This window comes from Mixophyes fleayi, chromosome 6 (assembly GCF_038048845.1).
Source record: "Mixophyes fleayi isolate aMixFle1 chromosome 6, aMixFle1.hap1, whole genome shotgun sequence".
NCBI classification, from domain to species: Eukaryota; Metazoa; Chordata; class Amphibia; order Anura; family Limnodynastidae; genus Mixophyes; species Mixophyes fleayi.
The window spans coordinates 215,944,604-215,969,077 of record NC_134407.1 but is presented as its reverse complement, the minus strand read 5'-3'; the positions used below and the strand labels follow the sequence as shown (position 1 = coordinate 215,969,077).

At 42.9% G+C, this 24,474-nt stretch overlaps 2 protein-coding genes and 1 long non-coding RNA gene across 4 annotated transcripts in view; 1 reads left to right on the top strand and 2 right to left on the bottom strand.

Annotated features, from left to right (window-relative positions):
• The window catches only part of LOC142095483 (uncharacterized), a 65,976-nt gene that overhangs the window by 6,002 nt on the left and 35,500 nt on the right, over positions 1–24,474 (bottom strand).
• LOC142160048 (uncharacterized) lies at positions 20–9,192 on the bottom strand. Of its 2 annotated transcripts, none has more exons than XR_012693029.1 (3): positions 8,700–9,192; positions 356–467; positions 20–225 (listed from the first exon to the last, which is right to left on the bottom strand). It is a non-coding gene; the product is annotated as an uncharacterized LOC142160048 (long non-coding RNA). The 2 variants fall into 2 exon arrangements; XR_012693030.1 differs by lacking the exon at positions 8,700–9,192 and adding an exon at positions 2,528–2,581.
• LOC142159798 (uncharacterized) lies at positions 9,154–22,830 on the top strand. The gene is made up of 4 exons (XM_075214536.1): positions 9,154–9,290; positions 13,829–14,020; positions 14,100–14,223; positions 20,147–22,830. The coding sequence occupies exons 3-4, from the start codon at positions 14,139–14,141 to the stop codon at positions 22,387–22,389; spliced, it is 2,328 nt and encodes a 775-aa protein (XP_075070637.1). The 5' UTR covers positions 9,154–9,290; positions 13,829–14,020; positions 14,100–14,138; the 3' UTR covers positions 22,390–22,830.

Here is a 24,474-nt window from a genome sequence, read left to right as displayed (position 1 = left end):
GTTACTGTATAAAGTCCCATTCCCAGCAGTCACCTCTCCAGTCAGCAGCTGAATGATCTTGTTGGTGAGTTCTAGAATCCTCTGGTCATTGTTTCTCTCATGTATCAGTGAGTGAGGTGGAGGCACCGTGATGGGGCTCTGGGTCCTGCTCAATCCTCCTGACACACGGGGATGGCTACTGGGTGTCTCATGCTCACCAGATGTCTTCTTCACTACTGTGTAATCCTGTGTATTGTGTGAGACATGGATAAATATTACTACAGACTTATCCAGAATCCCTCACTCTTCAGTTCAGTGCCTGTTTTCTTAATATAGATAAGAGTGATGTAACAGTGACATTCCCAGAATCCCTCACCTCTCCAGTCAGCAGGTAGATGATCTCCAGGGTGAGATTTAATATCTTTCCAGTCATCTCATTCCTGTCCTTGTCCATCCTCATAAGATCAGTCAGGGAGTGGACTCTGGTCCTTGTGGAAGAGATTAATTATGAGGAAATTTCAGCATAGAATATCACTTAATATAGCAAAATTAATGTAATTAGTAATCCAATAACTACAACTGCATAGTGGATGAGTCATTTTTTTCAGTAAAGAAACTACATAATTGTATAAGGAAGTTGCCAATTTTCAAAACAGCAGGTGAGCATTACAAATATTCCATAGAAAACACATAAAGAAGCAAAAAAAACCAGATTCTACAAATGGCCAGGAATACATTCCCAGATTCAACCACCACCAAGAGTCTACAAACAGTTTCTGTCACAGAATCTCGTCCTAATCTCCACTTTCCAACATGGCCACAAACTTTGTTGTGAGATAGGTGCACTTGGTCTTGATACTCGTGTAGGTCCACTACCCTGGTTGACTAGGCCACAACCTCCATCAGATCAGTTTACATACTATTTCCCACAGCTTCATGATGAAAAGGTCATGTCTGAAGACTATAATCACTAGAGTAAAAATTCCTCCCTGTGAAGATGTCCCCATCCAGGGGGATAGTCTTAGCATTGTCCATTAAAAGGTAAACGTGTTCCTAGGTGCTCACGTGCTCAAATTGAATACCCTCCACGCTCATTGTTATTCAAGAAAGATCCTAGTAATAATTATTCATGGACATTTAAAGTCACCTTGTTGCCATGCTTAGCAAATACGTTTTCCTTCTCTGATAATCACATATCTATTTTAAGAAGAAGCATGCAGTTTATCACCCCTGGTGTAAGGAGCTACTATGTGTTGCTCAGCAAAGAAATTACAGGATGTAATAGTAAAAAGCAAAAGGTTTTAATTGGTTGACTATGTCAATCTGGATATCATCATCATCATTTATTTATATAGCGACAACATATTCCGTAGCGCTTTACGAATGGGGACAAACATAGTAAACTAATAAACAAACTGGGTAAAACAGACAAAGAGGTGAGAAGGCCCTGCTCGCAAGCTTACAATCTATGGGACAATGGGAGTTTGACACATGAGGCTAAGGCGAAGTCTACATTTTGCATTTCGGCCCAGCCGGCTGTAAAGGTAAAAGTGACTCATAAGCTAAATGATCCTGTCACACAACTATGTTGGTCAGGGGGTAGTTGTCTTGTGTGAAATTGTGTAACGGGTATAGGGTAAGGTAGTGAGGTTAAGAGGGTGGTTGAGGAATATTATAAGCTTGTCTGAAGAGGTGGGTTTTCAGAGAACGCTTGAAAGTTTGTAGACGGGAATTATATCCAATGAAGCATATTGTAGCAGGGAGTATGAAAACAAACCGAAGTGGCTTTGTGTATTCAGACAGCTTAATCCAGTTTTATTTAATTTCTCAGAATGCCATTCCATATTTACTTTTAATAGGCATATATTACAGCAGGATCTTCTGCAGCAGTTTTCTCCGCAAAACCTACAGTTGAGCCTAAAAATATTGACACCACTTTATTTTTCCTACAAAAAAAGTTGAAATTTGGTCTCCACAATTCTTTTTCTGTTAATATTACAGAACCTTTGTTTTTTATTCTGAATTTAATATTATATAGCCTTTTTTTAAGTCCGAAAATTAAAAGAAATGGCATTGACAAAATTATTGACAGACGTAATATTTGGTAGCACAGTCTTTGTCCTATAGACATGGATGAGCTGCATATCTGGATGGCGAGCCTGACCAATTGCGTGCAAGTGTATGAATCACTGTGGAGATGAACAGCAGTCCTAGCAAAGTATGTGTTAGGAAAGACATCTACTTTGTCTGAGGTTTCAATCCAACATCTGTAATCCCTTCATTAAATACGGCAGCTTGAGATGACTGTTCTCTCTTCCATCTCCTTCTGAAGCAGCTCAGCCTGAAAAACTGTGGGGAAAATAAAAGTACTGAATAAGTGACATTATGTCACTCATTCAGCGTTTTACACGCACCCTAAACTTTGAACCGTAGGCGATGGCATGGGTTCACCTAGTAGTAACATCAGCCCTGGCTGCAGTCCTATCAACAACCTAAACTGGCAGAATGCAGAAACAATAGTCTGCCAAAGAGAAATACATTTACTTACAAAGCCTAAGCCACTTCCCTGTCTGTGCCCAGTCCGTCAAAATTGGTTTAAAACTAGAGATGAGCGCACTCGGATTTCTGAAATCCGAGCCCACCCGAACGTTGCCGATCCGAGTCGGATCCGAGACAGATCCGGGTATTGGCGCCAAATTCAAATCTGAAACTGAGGCTCTGACTCATAATCCCGTTGTCGGATCTCGCGATACTCGGATCATATAAATTCCCCGCTAGTCGCCGCCATCTTCACTCGGCATTGATCAGAGTAGAGGGAGGGTGTGTTAGGTGGTCCTCTGTCCTGCTATATCTCGTGCTGTTCAGTTATGTTCTGTGCTGTTCAGTTAAGTTCTGTGCTGTGCTCAGTCCAGTGGTGCTGTGTCCTGTGCTCTGTGCTTCTAAGGGCATAGTTATTTCCCCAATATTCCAAAGTGTTTAAAAAAATAAAAAAAAGTTATTTAAAAAAAATACAAAAAAATAATTACATTTTTTTTTAATTACAACAAAATTTGCACAACCAATCCTGCAGTATAAGCCCATTGGTACTGCAATATTACCAAGTTCACACATTCAGCAGTAAAAGTCCAGTGGTTCTGCAATATTACAAAGTTCACACATTCTGCAGTATCAGTCCAGTGGTGCTGTGTCCTGTGCTCTGTCCTGCTGAGTTCAGTAGTTTAGCTGGGTCCTGCGCTGTGTCCTGTTCTGTCCAGTGGTGCTGTGTCCTGTGCTCTGTGCTTCTAAGGGCATAGTTATTTCCCCATTATTCCCAAGTTTTTAAAAAATAAAAAAAAAGTTATAAAAAAAATAAAAATAAAAAATTTTAAAAAAAAATAATTATAACCAAATTTGCAAAGCCAATCCAGTAGTATATAAGCCCATTGGTACTGCAATATTACCAAGTTCACACATTCAGCAGTAAAAGTCCAGTGGTACTGCTATTACAAAGTTCACTGATTCAGCAGTGTATAAGTCCAGTGGTACTGCTATTACAAAGTTCACTGATTCAGCAGTATAAGTCCAGTGCTACTCTCCTGTGCCGCATATAATTTTTAAAGGCTTTGCCAAGTGTGTGTGGCTTAGGGGTACACTCTCTTGTGCTACATATAATGGAAAACCAAAATTTGGAGGATAAAGTAGGGAAAGATCAAGACCCACTTCCTCCTAATGCTGAAGCTGCTGCCACTAGTCATGACATAGACGATGAAATGCCATCAACGTCGTCTGGCAAGCCCGATGCCCAATCTCCTAGTACAGGGCATGTAAAATCTAAAAAGCCCAAGTTCACAAAAAATAGCAAAAAGAGAAACTTAAAATCATCTGAGGAGAAACGTAAAGTTGGCAATATGCCATTTACGACACGTAGTGACAAGGAACGGCTTAGGCCCTGGCCCGTGTTCATGACTAGTGGTCCAGCTTCACCCAAGGATCTAAGCCCTCCTCCCCCCCCCTACAAAAAATTTAAGAGAGTTATGCTGTCAGCAACAACAACAAAACAGCAAAGAACTCTGCCTTCTAAACAGATGACATCACAAATCCCCAAGGCGAGTCCAAGGGTGTTGTTGGTTGTGAACCCTGACCTTCCCATCACTGTACGGTAAGAGGTGACTCCATCCAGCATTTGCAGCACGCCCTCTGCATATGCTGGAAGGATCACCCACAGTCCAGTTACAGATTTGGCTAATGAAGGTGTGAATGTTGTACACTGGGAGGAGGATATTGATGTAGCTGGCGCTGAGGAGGATGTTGATGATTATGATGCAGACAGATACCAAATTGCCTTTCTCAATTTCTATTTATATTCTAGATTATATAACGGCTGAAAAGTTTTCTGTTTTACTCCTAGTGGAGAGGGGATCTGATGCAGACAGATACCAAACTGCCTTTGTCCATTTCTTTGTATATTTGAATTTCTAGTTCTACAGTCTATGCAGGCTGCTTTATTTATATTTAACTACAAGTGTAGGGCGGGGGGGGGGGGGGCATAGATAGCCACCAAAGTAACGTGGTCCATTTAATTTCACTTTCTAGCTCCACAGTCTGTGCAGCCTGCTTTTTTTTATCTTCAAAGTATTTATATTTACAAGCCTTGCAATCTAAATTAACTAGAGGTAGTGACGTGGTAGAACTCCAAAAGGCAGTTTGGAAGCCCCTGTACAAACTCGCTCTATTTTTTAACTGAGTTGTCCCCCCTCCAGTGTGTACTCGGAAAGAGTTTTTAGTGCAGCGGGGAACCTGGTCAGTGAGCGGCGAAGGAGGTTGCTTCCTCACAACGTTGAAAAAATGATGTTTATAAAAATGAATAATCAATTCCTCAATGAAGTATAGCACTGCCCTCCAGACAGTACAGAGGGACTGTGGTTGTGGAGTCCAGCGGGGACGAATTGATAATGTGTGAGGAGGAGGAAGTACACACTGTAGGGGGAGAGGAATCAGAGGTTGAGGATGAGGACGACATCTTTCCTCAGTAGAGCCTGTTTAGTTTATACAGGGAGAGATGAATTGTTTTATTGGTGTGGGGGCCCAAACAAACCAATCATTTCAGCCACAGTTGTTTGGTAGGCCCTGTCGCTGAAATGATTGGTTTGTTAAAGTGTGCATGTCCTATTTCAACAACATAAGGGGGGGTGGGAGGGCCCAAGGACAATTCCATCTTGCAACTTTTTTTTTGGCATTATGTGACCATTCAACAGTCGTTTGCCATGTTCAAAAAGTAAAAGAAAATGCCAACAAATTCAATAAATTAAATCAAAAGTTAAATGCCCTGTCATTATTTAAAACAAGAGGTTTTGACGTGCTAGAATTAGTGTAGTGTTAAGATGTTATAAACACTACACTTGGAAATTGGAGGAGGTATTGTGGCCCCGGTATCAAATTGGGTACCGGGGCCACCCCACTACGCAGTCCAGATACTTGTTTGGTGGAATTCAGACCAGTTGAGGGTTTTATTATTATATTGTGGGGACCACTCTATCTATACCACACTACAACTCTATACCACTCTATTTAATACTTTAATTCTATTTAATACTTTAATTCTATTACTAATTCCCATAAAGAGGAACTGCCGCTTCTATTTAATACTTTAATTCTATTAGTAGTTACCATAAAGAGGAACAAAATAAACCAATTTTACCAAAAGTATAATATGACTTAGACTTACAAACACTACACTTGAAAGATGGTGCCTTTAAATGAAAAAGTCAGTCTTCATTGCACGTCAACCAATAACACTTCGACCCTGTCTGTCTTTAACATACTTGATGGGATCTCAATGACGAATGGTCTGTACCATGTTTGGAGGAGGTATTGTGGCCCCGGTACCAAATTGGGTACCGGGGCCACTCCACTATGCAGTCCAGATAGAGGTGTATCAGATATTAAACAACGTTGACTGTTGCTGCAAAAAATTTAAATAATATTGTGGGGAACACTACACTACGCAGTCCATAAACTTTTTGGGTGGAATTCAGACCTGTGTAGGGTTTTTTAATAATATTGTGGTGACCCACTCCTCTACGCAGTCCAGGTACATTTATTGGTGTGAATCATACAAGTTCAGGGTTTTTAATATATATTGTGGTGACCCACTCCTCTACGCAGTCCAGGTACATTTATTGGTGCGAATCATACAAGTTGATGGTTTTCCTATTATATATATTGTGGTGACCCACTCCTCTACGCAGTCCAGGTACATTTATTGCTGCGAATCATACAAGTTGATGGTTTTCTTATTATATATATTGTGGTGACCCACTCCTCTACGCAGTCCAGAAAGATACCTTGTTGCAACGTTTTGGACTAATAACTATATTTTGAGGTGTTCAGAATACACTGTAAATTAGTGGAAATGCTTGTTATTGAATGTTATTGAGGTTAATAATAGCGTAGGAGTGAAAATAAGCCCAAAAACTTGATTTTTAAACTTTTTATGTTTTTTTCAAAAAAAATCCGAATCCAAAACCTTAAATCCGAACCGAGACCTTTCGTCAAGTGTTTTGCGAGACAAATCCGAACCCCAAAAATAATGAAAATCCGGATCCAAAACACAAAACACGAGACCTCAAAAGTCGCCGGTGCACATCCCTATTTAAAACCGCAGGAGTGGCAGACGCCTTCAGCTCTTCTTCAACACGGCTCTTTTCTACCGTCATAGCCAAAGTTCGTAGCCCAAGTGACCTCTGCACAACAGAGTAGGTTAAAGGCACATTGAATCAGCTTTTACAGCATTAAGAATGTTAGTTTCAGTCTCACCCCATTATTTATCTAAGCCTTTAGTAAAGATCCTTTCTATCATGGAGATAATTATACCAGACCTTTTGTGAGAACTATCCTGGCAGGCCTATGGCTATCCAGCACTTGCTGGGATGGAGATGGGTTCTCGATGTCAGCATTCTGAGCAGACTCTACATTTATCTTAGGATCTGTCAATGCAGAACATTTGCAGGCTTGCTAGCTGGTGATGTTGGCTGCAGCAGCACAACTCTGATCCAAAATCACCTTCATGCTGTGGTTGTCTGCCTGGAAGGAGACTGTGAAGTGGACTTGGCTGTATACACATTGTCACCCGGGTGTGGACCGGTGTTAGGCGAGCAGTTGATTTCACTAGCCTGGATATCAGTCTGTAAAGCTTGAGCATGCAGTAAAGGTTATCTTTAATATATATTGTATGTGTGTAGAACAACAGTAAGATTTCCAGAACTCAAACTATTTACACTGAAGATGCGTGGCCTATTTGAGTAATGCAGAAAAACAGCTGGAGCTGTGCAGGACAAATTGCCGTAGCATAAACAGGTAAAAAAATATAATATTTCCTGGGTTTGAAGACTCACAGCATGTAGTCATAACTAAGACTACAACAAAATGGGGTCTTGAACGCTGACACAAATTGGGCCCTTGAACCCAGAACCTAAACAGCCACATCAAAGGCTGAGCTATGGTGGGAGCAATCATATACAGAGTTGCAGAACTATCAGCAGCCTTAATTAGCCCCTCGCCAACTGTCCGCTGTGTGGTAAACTCACTGACTCCTACAGTAAAGTTGTTATACAAAGAGAGAAGAACCAGTATTTTAACATGTACTTTCCTGGATAATGCAGTGTATGTTTTGGTATTGGGGGTAGACATTAGAATTTAGGTTTAGGGTTGTAGATAGGGATTAGGGTTTGGCATTAAGGACCTTAGACAGAAATTTGAATTAAGGATTGGGGCTGTTGGTAGGGACTGGGGTTAGAGACTGGGGCTGTTGGTAGGGACTGGGGCTGTTGGTAGGGACTGGGGTTAGACACTGGGGCTGTTGGTAGGGACTGGGGTTAGACACTGGGGCTGTTGGTAGGGACTGGGGCTGTTGGTAGGGACTGGGGTTAGACACTGGGGCTGTTGGTAGGGACTGGGGTTAGACACTGGGGCTGTTGGTAGGGACTGGGGTTAGACACTGGGGCTGTTGGTAGGGACTGGGGTTAGACACTGGGGCTGTTGGTAGGGACTGGGGTTAGACACTGGGGCTGTTGGTAGGGACTGGGGCTGTTGGTAGGGACTGGGGTTAGACACTGGGGCTGTTGGTAGGGACTGGGGTTAGAGACTGGGGCTGTTGGTAGGGACTGGGGTTATAGACTGGGGCTGTTGATTGGTTATTAGGTTTAGTTGCTTTGGATGAAGAATGGTGTTAAGGGATCGGAGTGTTTGTCAGAGATATGGATCAGAGTTTGGGACTGTTTATGGTCAGGGATAAATAATATGGATTGGATTTCATGCAGCAGTATACATGTCAACACATTTAACTAATATATTCATATTTTAACCAGTTGCAAATAAAGTATTGACATAAAGCATCTAATACACATTCAATAACATACGGTCAATAAGGAGGTAAAATACATGTTGTATATAGGGTGCCCAGGTGTCCCTGTTTTCCCAGGAAAGTCCCCCTTTTTCCACCATAAGTCCTTAACTCAAAATACCTATTTCCCCCAAATTTAAACTCCTAGTGAATCAAAATTAGCAGGATAAGTGGGAATATGATCATAAACCTGTTTACCTCAAGTGAAATGTGGGGTGTATTTTATGGCCTGAGAAAAATTCAGGGCACACAGGTGACAAAAGGGAGAAGAAAGGGGGGAACCTCTATACTGGAGGTATATTCTAATAGTCTTCAGATGTATAAAATAATGATACATTACCTCTTCCAGGAGACAGGTCAGCAACACTGCATATACCAGGAAACAGTGTCTGCAGCAAGGGATGCTGGGAGTTGTAGTCCTGTATCAGCTACACTCTGGCAGCTCATAGACTCACTTTACTGGACCACAAGTAAATTATAAAACCCTAGTGTTCCGGTGTCAATACTAGAAATTCTCTTAATATGTGGACCACAAGAAAATGGCCGCCGCTGAAATATCTAATCTAACCCTACTGTGTATATCAAGGTGACAGCGAGATATTGTTGTAGCTCTGGTGTATGGAGGATTACCCTCGTTTTATTTATACCCAGATAGATAACGGGATAAGTATAGTCTGAGTTTAATCTGTATAATCTTTCTGGAGAAATTTGGACCACAGTACAATGGCCGCAGCTTTCCTGTACTACGGACAGATAAGAAGATACTTATTTTACACTAGTGTTTTAAGGTGGGTGGTAGGTAAGTCTATGCTCATATCTTGTGACGTCACACAGTTCGGATTGTAAAACGGTTGCCCAGGATCTCCTCAGCTTCCGGGTCAGAGGTGAGAAGGAGGAAGCAGAGAGGAGACATTGCTGTGACTGGCAGAGGGTAATTATTCCTGGTGATTAACTCTGATAATATGTGCGTGCTGGGAGCACCCAGGTGGCAGTATGGGTGTGCTGGGGGCCCACAGGTGGCAGTATGGGCGTGCTGGGGCCCCACAGGTGGCAGTATGGGTGTGCTGGGAGCCCACAGATGGCAGTATGGGTGTGTTGGGGGCCCACAGGTGGCAGTGTTGGCGTGTTGGCGTGTTGGGGGCCCACAGGTGACAGTGTGGGCGTGTTGGGGGCCCACAGGTGACGGTATGGGCGTGTTGGGGGCCCACAGGTGACGGTATGGGCGTGTTGGGGGCCCACAGGTAACGGTATGGGCGTGCTGGGGTCCCACAGGTGACGGTATGGGCGTGCTGGGGTCCCACAGGTGACGGTATGGGCGTGCTGGGGTCCCACAGGTGACGGTATGGGCGTGCTGGGGCCCCACATGTGGCGGTATGGGCATGCTGGGGCCCCACATGTGGCAGTATGGGCGTGCTGGGGCCCCACATGTGGCAGTATGGGTGTGCTGGGGCCCCACATGTGGCAGTATGGGTGTGCTGGGGGCCCATAGGTGGCAGTATGGGTGTGCTGGGGGCCCATAGGTGGTAGTATGGGCGTGCTGGGGGCCCACAGGTGGCAGTATGGGTGTGCTGGGGGCCCATAGGTGGCAGTAATATGAAGTTTTTATTGCATTCACGTGAGATGTGGACACCTCTCAAGCAGAGAGAAGTGTGTCCTTGTGCAGACAAGTACAAGCTTTTATACATTTTAACAGCATCTGTTACACGATGTGGTGATCTATACTCTTATTTACAGTTTCCTAATATGGTAAATAAGTTTCTAATAAACATTGACTTCCTTGAGATAAAAAAAAAAACCACATACACCAACATTGTCATAACTGTTGGCATCGTAAATCTCACTTCACTTTATTGAGCTTGACCTTTTTCATTGTCCCTTAAGCCTAAAGGTAAGTAAGTTTGTACTTCTGCAATACATCTGTTATGTCCATGTCAACCTTTGACCCCTTCCAGCTGCATTCTGAAGAGAACAGAATTAGACACATGGGGCGTATTCAATTGTTCCTCCGGCCGCCGGAAAAACGAGCGCTCTAAAACTATTACCGTTTATACGGTAATATTGCACGCAGAAAACCGTTAATACGGTAGTTTTACCGTATAAACGGTAATAGTTTTAGAGCGCTCGTTTTTCCGGCGGCCGGAGGAACAATTGAATACGCCCCATAAAATATAACAATACTGTATTGCTTACTTGATACAATATTAACCATAAACAGTCAATATTGTGTCAGTCAGGTTGGCTTCCGCAACAGAATCCAGTTCCGTGATGATCAGCCTGGGGTTGGTTGTCATTATGACAGGGGGGGCCCACTGCTGTGGGTTCCCCTACTACAGTGCCACCAGCCCCGGCTGGCAGAGCCTAGTGCTGGTACCAGTAAGACTTGGGGGAACCCACACTTTTTGTCCCCCCGATTTTGCTAGTACTAGCCTAGGCTGGCAGCACTAGGGTCCATCTGTTTGGGATGGGGCATGCTGTTTGTTTGTTCTGTGTCGGCAGGTTCACCAGCTGTCTTGCCAACTGGTCTGGCGGTAACAATGCCGACGGGTCAGCAGGCTGCCGCTGGCATTGCCGTTTCAATGCGACGTCGTGTCTTTCGACATTAGTTCCAGTCGACAGTCACAATGTTGCCATTTTACCCATGCCAATGCGCTGAATCTGTTGGACAAACTAAATGCAATTCAAAAAAAGTCAAATACCTGGAATTACTCGCTTAACCAAAGATTGAATGCAGATTTAAATCCAAAACAGACCCAATTAACTCTATTGATAAAACTGTCCTGACTGGAGACGTGAGGGATTTTGGAAATGTTACATTGATATTAATCTTTTTCCACATGAGCGTTCGGTCACTGGATATATATGATAGACTATACCCTCCCCCCACCCCCTCCTCCCTGACTGCCTCTGATTTCGCCTCCTTCTTCTCCTCTAAAATCGAGGCCATCCGACTTGAAATCTCCTCCTCCACTCTCTCTTCCACCCCTCCCACTCTTCTGTCCTCCCCCCCCAACCACCTTCCCCTCCACTCCTTCCGTCCCACCACCGGCGAGGAAGTCCACTCTCTCATTTTATCCTCCCCCCCCCACTACCTGCCCCCTGGATCCCATCCCCTCCCACCTTCTTCGCTCCCTTTCCCCCACCACCTGCTCCCACCTCGCTCACCTCTTTAATCTCTCCCTCTCCACTGGCATCTTCCCCTCCTCCTTCAAACATGCTCTCGTATCCCCCATTCTTAAGAAACCTAATCTCGACCCCACTTCTCTCTCGAACTATCGCCCCATATCTCTTCTCCCTTTTGCCTCCAAAATTCTTGAGAGGCTCGTCTGCAGCCGTCTCACCTCCTACCTTTCTGAATACTCCCTCCTTGATCCTCTCCAGTCTGGTTTCCGCCCCCTCCACTCCACTGAAACTGCCCTGGCTAAAGTCACCAATGACCTCCTCTCTGCAAAAGCCAGGGGCCACTTCTCCCTTCTCATCCTCCTTGACCTCTCTGCAGCCTTTGACACCGTTGACCACCCCCTCCTCCTTCACACCCTCCAGTCTTTCGGCCTCTCCGGCCCAGTCCTGTCCTGGTTCACCTCTTACCTTACTCACCGTTCCTTCTCTGTCACCACCTCTGGGTCTCTCTCCCCCCCATCCACCCTTCCAGTCGGGGTCCCTCAGGGCTCTGTTCTGGGACCCTTACTCTTCTCTCTATACACCTCCTCCCTGGGTGAACTCATCAGCTCCTTCGGCTTCAGCTACCACCTTTACGCTGACGACACTCAACTATACCTCTCCTCTCCTGATCTCTCTCCCTCCCTCCTCTCTAGGGTGTCCGCCTGCCTCTCTGCCATCTCCTCCTGGATGTCCTCTCGATTCCTCAAACTTAACCTTGCCAAAACTGAGCTCATAGTTTTTCCTCCCTCTCATACCCCATCCCCTTCTGACCTCTCCATCACTGTCGACAACACCTCTATCTCCCCTGTCCCCCAACTTCGCTGCCTTGGTGTCATCCTCGACTCCTCTCTCTCCTTTGGCCCCCACATCCTCTCTCTTGCTAAATCCTGCCGCTTCCAGCTGCGCAACATCGCTCGCATCCGGCCCTTCCTCTCCCATGATGCCACCAAATGCCTTATCCACTCTCTGATCATCTCCCGCCTGGACTACTGCAACCTCCTCCTCACTGGCCTCCCCCACTCTCATCTCGATCCCCTTCGATCCGTCCTTAACGCTGCAGCTAGGCTTATTTTCCTCTCTCGCCGCTCCTCTTTTGTCTCCCCCCTCTACCTAGCCCTTCACTGGCTCCCATTCCCCTTCAGAATCCTCTTTAAGCTCCTCACACTCACCTACAAGGCCCTCGCCAACTCCACTGCGCCCTACATCTCCACCCTCCTCTCTATTCATGCTCCATCCCGCCCTCTCCGTTCTGCCTCTGACCGTCGCCTCTCTTCCCCCCTTATAACCTCCTCCCACGCGCGTATCCAAGACTTCGCCCGCGCTGCCCCCCTCCACTGGAACAAGCTCCCTCCCTCCATCAGAACTTCCCCTAATCTGTCCAGCTTCAAACGGGCCCTAAAAACCCACCTTTTTCTTATAGCCTTTCTGTCTCCCACTTAACTTCCTACCTTATCTTCTGCCTCTGTCCCCCTACTCTCCCTCTCTCCCCTGCGTCTCTCTGTCTGTCCACCCCTCCCCTTAGATTGTACGCTCCTCTGAGCAGGGCCATCTCTCCTCCTGTTTCCACCACTTCTAACTCTGCTCTCCAGCTACTTAGCCCTCCTCCTCAAAGGTCCTCCACCCCACGTCCACTTTCGCTCCCTCCTCCCCCCTGGGGGTCTCCCTGTCTTCCGCGCCCCCCTTCTTGGGCCCCGTCGTTTTCGGATCCTCCCTCCCCTTCCCCGCCCTCTCTAGCTGTGCATTGAGCGTACTGAGTTGCTGTGTTTACTGTACTGTGCTGTCTCCCATTGTATTGTGATTTTGTTTGTCTCTGTACGGCGCTGCGGATGCCTTGTAGCGCCTTATAAATAAATATTAATAATAATAATAATAATATACAAAGTAATACTTTGTACTGTATCCCTTAGGATTACACAGTAGTAAAGAAGACATCTGGGGGTAAATGTTTTAATGTCCGGATTCTTCAACTCTGGCGTGTTCAGCGTCTTCGGCGATTAAATTTAAAGCGGCGCTGCATTGTAAAGGGAAACTTCGCCAAAGACGCTGAACACGCCGGAGTTGAAGAATCCGGACATTAATACATTTACCCCCTAGTGTGCAAACACCCAGTAGGCATTCCCTTGTGGCTGGAAAGATATTAAATTTCACCCGGGAGATCATCTACCTGCTGACTGGAGAGGTGAGGGCTTCTGGGATTATCACAGTGACATCACTATTATCTGTATTAAGAAAACAGGCACTGAACTGAAGAGGTAAGGGATTCTGGAGAAGTATGTAGTAATTTTTATCCATGTCTCACTCAATACACAGGATTACACAGTAGTGAAGAAGAAATCTGGTGAACATGAGACACCCAGCAGCCATCACTGTGGGTCAGGAGGATTGAGCAGGACCCAGAGCCCCATCACGGTGCCTCCACCTAACTCACTGATACATGAGAGAAACAATGACCAGAGGATTCTAGAACTCACCAACAAGATCATTCAGCTGCTGACTGGAGAGGTGACTGCTGGGAATGGGACATTATACAGTAACACCAGGGGATGTGTCTGGGTGATGACTGTATCATTGTGTGTGTCAGGTTCCTATAAGGTGTGAGGATGTCACTGTCTATTTCTCCATGGAGAAGTGGGAGTATTTAGAAGGACACAAGGGTTTGTACAAGGACGTGATGATGGAGAATCACTGGACCCTCACATCACTGGGTAAGAGGAGGTTTATAAGTACTCTAACCCTGTCTTTTAAAGATTTCCCATAGTGCATAACTGACCAACTTGTGGCCTTCCATGTATTTTGAAACTATAAGTCCCAGCATGCTTTGCCAGTAGATAAACACCTTATAGATGGCAGGGATGCTGAGACTTGTAGTTACACAACACTTGGAGAGCTACAGGTTGGCCAGGACGGCATAGTGTTTCTCTAATGCAGGCAGAAATAGTATTTTTTGATTTGTCTGTTTTTTTTAGTAGTGTCGGTCCAGACAATAGACAGGAACAATTGGCAAAAATAGAAGTGAAGTACAGAAAAGTACTTTTCATGGCATGACATGGGGAAAATTAAAATACTGGGCATGGCATAGACTCACGTAGACACAGTTCTTGTAACCAATAAATAAAGCAGAGACTAGTAACCTTTATAGAGTTTAGAGCCTTTTTTTGGTTCAGCAGTTTAGAATACAATGAATCCTTTTTTGGTTTTAGAATAGAAAGCATGGTGGCCACTATAACACACACAGTGCCACCCTCTGTGCTGTGCCCGTGTGTGAAGTCATTGCCATGTCCAGGGTAAGTTTTGCGTTTACTACTTGAAGTACTGGCTGTGAGTATAACGTTAGATGGAAGGTTAGAGCAAGAGATGACTTGGTGAAGATGTCTATGGCCAGCCAGCTTTCAGAAATAACCAAGTCCTCCTCCTCTATAAGCGTACAGCATTCTCAGCCAGGCGATGCACAGGGCCCAAGAATTATCTACATACACTTCATCCAATTATACATGTGTTGGATATTTCTCCAGGATCCCCGTTCTTCTACTACATATTTTTTGTGTTATAAACCCTATATGTGACGAGACATGAAGGACAGAGGTGCGCACACCTCACGTCATGCCTTTGTGATTGACATAAGATATCTTCTGTGGATTCCTGGTAACAGTCTGGGTCAGTCTTTCTGTACTCTACTCATGGGCTTCGGGGGCCAGTGTGGTGTTATGTCCTATACACAGAGCCTTCAGACTGGTTCTCACTCGCTGCAGTATAACAGCCAGAATAGAACAATTAATATTACAGCATAAGTGTCTGGCTTAAACAACAAGCCTTTTAATAATGAACTTGGTATCCTAGCACACGTTGGCCACCTACTGGTTTTATATACTAATAAATCTAACTTCATCTAATAATTCTTTTTATTTCACCTCCCTTGGATCTGTGCACGGAAATATCTTAATACACAGAGTTTGAGAAGTTATTGGGCGGTGATAGAGCCTCTTTTATTGAGCCTTTTCTCAATCTTATTGATGTATAAACTTATTTTTTTTCCTCTTCAGACTCCCTGGCAACCCCAATGAATGGGTTAACCCCCTACGCAGCTGAGCGGGGACAGGAAAGAGAAACGCGTCTCAGAGTATATAATGTAGCTCCTCCTTTTCCTAGGTGTCTCATTCCAGCTAAGTATGCGGTGTCGTGAGCTGTTTGTTATTTTGTTCACTGATGGAGCATTCCCTTAATACCCGGCATAAGTATCTAGCAGGCTTCAGTATAGGAACCGCAGGTGGTGGCTCCCTGGGAGTGCTGTCCTGACTACTAATGTAGTGCCGGATCAGTGAGTCCTGTCCCTTCTGGATTCAGGTCTATAAAAACATTGGCAATGAGCTGTGCAGATACTTCAATCTGAGACACTTCACAGGTCTCCATTAGTTTCAGGACTGTCTTAGTCTTTCCAATTGAATTCAGGTTACACCTACTACGGCAACATTCCAAGATGCTTTCTTTACGGACAGTCGTCGGAATCGCAGGGTCTTCTTTGTGCATATAGATATTAAGGACCTTATTAAAGAAAGAGTGGGATCAGCCATAAAGTTGCCAGTCTGATCCCACAAGGATGGAAAGAATGTATTGTTTGTCAGATAATGAAACCAGTAATATGATTTAATACCAAAAGTAGACACTGTAGAAGCTAATCTGTCAATTTGGACTATCGTTCCTTTAGAAGATGGAGGCCCATTAAAAGATTTTCAATGGATAGAAAGATGGAAGAGTTTTAAAAAATATATGAAAGAAAAAATGAATGGAGACAATTTTACTGTTAAGTAAGGAATATGAAGAAGGGTATTGACTTTATATGTGAAGCATTATTGGAGATTTTCAGCAAGAAGCATTGCATCAGCAGTAATGGGTAGAAGAGCCTTGTGAATCGTGGCCTTGGGCAGCGGACCCACATTTTCAAAACTGTTTGGTCATACCTCCTTTTGAAGGTTCCTTATGTTTTGAAGACGAATTCCGTGGTCTGAGGGGTTACTGGAGAAAGGTTACAGTATTATCTACTTTCAGATGAAACCACTTTGTACAGACTTTGTGTGAAAACCATGGAATTTCATTATCTAGGCAATAGAAGTGGGGACTTTTCTGACATCAGTTGACTTGTAGGATGCATGTCTGCATCTTCCAATAGAAAAACATTAACATATTCTCAGGTTTTGTATTCTAAGATGTCCCTTTCAGTTCACATACCTACCATTCAGGCTTTCGGCATCCCCAAGAACGTTTACCAAGGTCCATGGTTTGGTCGTATGTGGACGACATCTTGTTCGTAGCACAGCTGGTAGGGATAATTCGGACAAGAACGAACAAAGTGATTATTGCAGTCATAGTTGGATTGTAAACTGGGAGAAGTCATCTGGTACCATCACAATAATTAGAGTTCCTCAGCGTATATATAAATACAGCAGAAGACAAGTTGTCCGAATCGGCAGAAAAAAATGGACAAAATAGTACAGGTAATATGTCACATTCCTTCTCCGCAACATCGTTCAACAAGAGATTGTCGCATTCTTTTAGGGATGTTCTCATCAACAATAGGGATCCTGCCTTGGACAAGAGGATATATGAGGAACCACAGGAAGAGTCTCTGAATCATGACTGTCCTTCCCTGAAATGGTGGAAGGACCTTATATTAAGAAATCGGGGCATTCCCCTCTCGGAGTGAGCGTATCTGGTATTAATGACATGTCGGCACCAGAAGCTGGGGGCACACTTGAAACTAAAGAAAAATGTTTTGGAAACGAGAGCCGTTTGATGCAGGTGAAACAGAAACGGCACCAAACACATCACGGAGTATTTTCAGACAACCAGACGGGATGGTGCCAGAAACGCAGCTGTGATTGACGATTTAGCATCAATTATTGCCAGGGCAGAGAACAATATGATATCTCTTCAGCACTTCATGCACCCAGGTGACTGGACACTGCATAAGGAGGTTTTTCATCTACTGTTAAACAAGTTAATGGTAATGGGGGCAGAGTAACACGATGAATGGTTTGTTTTTTTTGCCTATCACAAAGATCCCACAGAAGGAATAGATGCTTTGATAAGGGCCTGAAACTTTCGTTTGGGATATGTATTTCCTCTGTTTTCGTTCATCCCATGAATCTTCTCCCCAGCACCTATTTCCCAGGTGTTCCACCCAGCTGTTTTTACTTGCTCTTAGAGAGCAAAAGTACTATTATAATAAACTAAACCATTGTTTTTCCTATGAAGAAGCTATGTGAGCACTACAGCCAGCAGTGTGTGTTAGACCACTGACCACCAGTCTGACCAGTCCTGGCAGGTGTGGGCAATAACCTCCAAAATGTTTTCAGTATTATTGCAAAGTATTACAACTGCCCCAGCTACTTCTTAATGCCACCCGGCTAGAAAAATATTCTGGGGAGAACACTGGGGTAGGAGGCAGTAGAGGTAATATTCACCCTCCCATCCTGGCATGGTTTGCAATAGCCTGGGAAATGCTTGTAGAGCAAAAGTGGCCTCTGCAATTTCAAGTGGACCCTCCTGCCCCATGGACCAGTTCAGCACCCAAACCTGTGAGCACTACAGCCAGCAGTGTGTGTTAGACCACTGACCACCAGTCTGACCAGTCCTGGCAGGTGTGGGCAATAACCTCCAAAATGTTTTCAGTATTATTGCAAAGTATTACAACTGCCCCAGCTACTTCTTAATGCCACCCGGCTAGAAAAATATTCTGGGGAGAACACTGGGGTAGGAGGCAGTAGAGGTAATATTCACCCTCCCATCCTGGCATGGTTTGTCATAGCCTGGGAAATGCTTCAAGAGCAAAAGTGGCCTCTGCAATTTCAAGTGGACCCTCCTGCCCCATGGACCAGTTCAGCACCCAAACCTGAGTGCACTCTTCTTGATGGGGGTGGAAATTGAGCAGGTGCTGCTCAGGATCAAGGGTTTTTCTAATCAAGTAAATTGAGATACTGTTGTGCGAAAGTGGAATGTGTTTGTGGGCTGCCTATTTTAACATAACTGCAATATTATTTGTACACAATTTCACGAACTGAGATACTGCAACGTAGGCAGGAGGGATAAGTATTATTCTTGGTGACATTTACTTTTGCCAGAAGGATAAAAGAGTTGCATACACTGTAGAGCAAAGAACTTTTCTTGACTATCTTTAAGGATAATATAGTACTACGGACAAACTCAACTTTCCTACCTAAAGTAGCTTCCGACTTCTAGATAAATCAAGATATATGGAAGCATTTTACTCATAACGAAAAATGAAGAGGAGACACACACTTGTATGCACTGGATGTGGTGAGAGCAATCCCCTATATCTGCAGAGAACAGAAATATTAAGAAAGCTTGAACAACGTTTTGTTCTACCTGTGGGACGTAGACCTGCTCCATCAAAGGATATCCTTGCAAGATGGATTCAGGAAGTCATCATACAAGGGGAAAGGTCTTCAAGGGCCTACAAACCTAAGGCTGCATCCAGCGAGAGCGTTAGCAACTGTGTGGACAAGCAGGACTCAAGTCTCAACGAGTGCAAAACGGCGGGGTGGTCTTCTCTCTACACCTTTACAAGACATTATCCACTGGACGTATCCTCAGGGAACGATATTCAATTTGGAAAGAAGATCTTTCACACTATAGATCAAAAATATTTTGTTGTCATCATCATCATCAACATTTATTTATATAGCACCAGCAAATTCCGTAGCGCTTTACAATTGGGAACAAACATTAATAAAACAATACTGTGTAATACATACAGACAGAGCGGTAAGAGAACTCTGATCTCAAGCTTACAGTCTATGTAATGTCATCTATGTCATGTTTATTAACCAACCCTGTATTGTTATAGCCTGGGTACATCCCATTTGCTAGGACTACCTAAGAGTCTGAAGAGGAAATAAACAAATTATGTTTACATGTTAATTTAATTTCCTTGAAGGATACCTTAGAAGCCTCAATTTTTCCGGTGGTAGTCATATTAATGACTACCACTATACCGACATCGGTTAAACCTACAAAAAAAATGTCGATTTAAAAAATGACTAAAAAAAGAAAATGATGACTTACAATAAAAATGTCAGTATACATCCTCGACTTCCTTCCGCTACAGAGCGATTACTGTCAATGCCGGCACTTTAAATTTACATCACTGTTCATAGCCGCAGAGATATCTCTGTATTTAAAGCGCCAAGGCCAGGACCTCACGGCTTTAATATCTCATTTAGAAGTTAGGGTCAGGCCTTGGCGCTTTAAATACAGAGATATCACTGTCATTTTTATTGTAAGTCATCATTTTCTTTTTGCAGGCATTCTTGAAATCGCCATTTTTTGGGAGGTCTACACACTGTTGCTATTGCCACCATCGTCAAATGGTACCCAACCCAATTTTCCTACCCGTGTTGTTTATTATAAGAACTTGGGAAGTTACTGAAACACACCTAGGAAGAGGACGAGCTACACTATACTCTCAGAGTTGTTTATTATTCCGGTCACTGCTCAGCTGAATAGGGAGTTAACCCATTCCGGAGGGCTGCCTTGTAAGTTCTTCATGGAAACAAAATTAACAGTTAAAAATAATTTTTTAGCAAATAATCACAATCTATTTCTTCATAACAGGTTTACCTGAAACCACAGAGAGATCTGGAGGATCCCACGCCTCTAATTCTCCATCAAATTCTATGAATCACAGTATTATTATAAATATCCAAGCTGCAAAATATTCATCAACCGGTACACAAAAGATGGTCAACAGTCTGGAGAACGTTACTGAGAATCCAACTTCCTGTGAGGGAGGAAACCTTAACGACATTGACACTCCCACAGATCGTATGCAATGTACAGCTACATGTATTAAGGAGGAATTGGCCTCATGTGAGGGAGAAAACCTCACAGACATTGACATTTATACATCCACAGATCATAACCAATGTACATCTATTCATATTAAAGAGGAATCAGTCTCAGGTGATGAAGGAAACCTCAAAGATCATATACAATATACATCTACTAATATTAAGGAGGAATCAATCGTATGTGAGGAAGGAAAACTCCCAGATATTTATAGACCCACAGATCATGTACATTATATTTATCATATTAAAGAGGAATCTGTCTCATGTGAGGGAGGAACTCTCACTGATGTTTATACACCCATGGAACAGACACAACATACCCCTGCTTATATAGAGGAGTATGGCAGAAATTATTTGGAACAGTCAGGAGAAAAACCGTTCATGTGTCCAGAATGTGGACTGTGTTTTAAATATAAATTGCAGCTAGCTAGCCATCAGAAGACTCACAAAGGAATTAAACAATATTCTTGTTCTGAATGTGGGAAATGTTGTAACAGTAATGCAGATCTCATTATACATCAGAGAATTCACACGGGTGAGAAACCATATGCCTGCTCCGAGTGTGGGAAAGGTTTTGTCACTAACTCAAAACGTAATAGACATCAGAGAACTCATGCCAGAGAGAAACCATTTTCTTGTTCTGAGTGTATGGAATGTTTTATAAGTAGCTTAGAACTATTTAAACATCAGAGTCTTCACGCTAAAGAAAAAACATATTGTTGCTGTGAATGTGGCAAATGTTTTATCGGTATCTCGAATCTGGCTTGTCATCAGATAGTTCACACAGGAGAGAAATCATATTCCTGCTCACAGTGTAGTAGGTGTTTTAGTAGTAAATCAGAACTGAATAAACATCAGAAAATTCACACTGGAGAGAAACCATATTCTTGTGCTGAATGTGGGAAATGTTTTAGAATTAACTCGCATCTTGTTACACATCGGAGGCTTCACACAGGGAAGAAATTTTATTCTTGCACTGAATGTGGGGAATGTTTCCTCAGTAACTCAAGCCTTCTTAGACATCAGAGAATCCACACTGGAGAGAAGCCATATTCTTGCTCTGTTTGTGGGAAATGCTTTGTTAGTAGCTCAGACCGTAATAGACATCAAAGAAGTCACACAGGTGTGAAGCCATTTTCTTGTGCTGAATGTGAGAAATGTTTCAATAGTAACGCAGAACTTCTTATACATGAGAGAACTCACACAGGAGAGAAGCCATATTCTTGCTCTGAATGTGGGAAATGTTTTATGACCAACTCAAATCTTGTTACACATCAAAGAACTCACACTGGAGAGAAGCCATATTCTTGCGCTGTTTGTTTGAAATGTTTTAAAAGCAACTCAGAACGTATTGCACATCAGCGGACCCATACAAACGAGAAACCATATTCCTGTGCTGAATGCGGGAAATGTTTTTCCAGTACCTCAAATCTTGTCAAACATCAGATAATTCACACAGGACATAAACCGTATTCTTGCTCTGAATGTGGAAAATGTTTTAGCATGAGCTCAAAACGTAATAGACATCAGAGAATTCACACTGGTGAAAAACCATATTCCTGCTCTGAGTGCGGAAAATATTTTAGCAGTAACTCTGATCTTGTCACACATCAAAAGATTCACACAGGAAATAAACCACATGCTTGTTCTGAATGCGGCAGATGCTTTATATTCAAGTCACTTCTAGTTAAACACCAGAGAATTCACACAGGAGAAAAACCCTATTGTTGCTCTGAATGTGGGAACGGCTATAGAAGTAAATCTGATCTTGTTAGACATCAGAGAATTCACACAGGAGAAAAGCCATACGCTTGTTCTGTATGTGGCAAATGTTTTACCACTAACTCAAATTTCGTTAAACACTGTCGAATTCACACAGGAGAGAAACCATATTCATGCCCTGAGTGTGGGAAATGTTATGCCGCTAAATCAGATGTTAAAAAGCATCAGAAAAGTCACACAAAATCAAAACTTTTCTTGAATGACGGAACTACACAATTAAGGTGATATATATTAGTTAAGGTCTATACTTTGGGTTGGGAGAGATAGCAAGAGTCCCACAGGACAGTTGGGTAGTGTTCTTGAATGTTACATTACCTTTCCCAGGAGGATTATATATTAACTTTTGCAAAGTGAAATAATTGGACTCTCATTTATTCAGAAAAACATTTGCTTTAGTTTGAAGAAACGGCAACAGATAAAATATTTATTTTATTTTGTAAATGTTAAATTGGACACAAATAGCAGACAAATGACATGATTGGGGTTCTCAAAGTACTGTATAAACAGCATATAGTGTACTTTTTTCACAAAAATATAAAAAGGATGAATGATTAAGAAAATTCATTTAGCAGCAAAAGTTGCATTCTTTTTAATATTTAAAAAGATTCAGTCATAAATAAAAATATGTTCTGTGCTTACAAAATAAATAAACCACATAATACTGTGTTTGTGTTTCACTGGTTATCTCTGTACAGACGCCTTCCATAGAAGGCAGCTAGAAAGACATGGTTTATTTTTATTTAGCAACGGTTTGTCATACAACTACATATCATGTTCACTATAATCTTCAGTTTAATATGCTTAAGCTCAGTGCAAACTTAACTTACAAAAAAAACTCTTTAGGAATCATTCTACTACATTTTGATTTTGGATGGAGAGGCTAATACACTTATAGTTATATACTGTTTTTTGAACAAAATATCCAAATATTTAGCAAACATGATCAAGGCTTTACACTAAGTACAGTATTACTGCATATGAAACAAGTGCTTAGAGGTCTCTGAATTGACCTGATAGATCTGTTCAGCAGATAAACACAATAATTTCCCAAAATTAGTGTTATGAATCCCACTGCATTCATCAAGCGCAACGGAAGTGTAAACCAATGTGTCTTTATTCAGGTAAATACACAAACAAAGATAACTCAGATCCACTGATAAGTACAGGTTCCTAAGGAGACTTTATAGTAAAAATGGCAGAAACAGGTACTATAAGTTTTACCCCAGTCCAGAAGGCACAAGGCTGTCCAGGAAAGCAGACAGAGTCCAGGGATCAAGCAGAGATCAGACAAACAAATCCAAATAGCCAGGCAGAGAATAAGCGAGGTCCAAAAACCAAGCCAAAAGGTCAGGGCAACAGGCAAAACAGCGTGGTCCAAGGTACAGGCAAACGAATCAGGGGCTCAGGCAAGGTCCAATGTACAGGCAGGGGTCATACACAGAAGTTCAATCCAGAAGGTATTGTCGAAGTCAGTAAATTGGATAAAGTCATTTCAATTAAAGTCTAGCAAACTTGGTTGTCTTTGTCTGAAAAGATGCGTACGGTACGCTATGACGTACAAGGGCACGCTACGGCGTGAAAGGGCGTACGCATCCACTACACGTGGCAGCAACAGTAATTGGTCTTTTACCATACATTCGCACAAACACGCATACTTATAAAATAGTACACATTATTGGTAGTAGCAACACATAGTCAGTTATATCGAAATATAGTAGTATTTATATGTTATATCAGAGTTACATGCATATTAGTGAAATACACAGAAGTGGTTAAAGGAATAACATCATGAGTGGTATCATAATGAACCTTGTTACATATCCTACTGTTTGGTGCGCTCTGCGAGGGAATCGCAGAGTGCATGCGCAAGTTATGAATGATAGGGAATTATGAACTACTTAAGACTAAGGAATTCTGGCGGGAAGAGCAGAGCATACCCCCTGCAGAGATGACCCCCTCCTTTGGATTCCTTAGGATGAACCAGCCAATGATTGACAACCCCTTGGACATTCCTGACACCCAGACCAATAGATGCAAGCCATACCATCTTCATTGTATTACTGTATTTGATTGTGTATATAAGCAGCAGCTTGTGATCCAGAGCGGAGACATCTTGTCCCCAGACTTCAGGATTGAATGACTGCACTGGATCCAGAGCGCCTGCGATAAGTAACGGCTGTATTTACTATTACTTCGCTTGAGCATATTATTCTACTTATTTGCGAATAAATATTTGTGCTTTGGAAACACAAATCGAGGTTCGACAATCGTTATTGGTTAGCGACGATACGCACATAACAGTATATACCA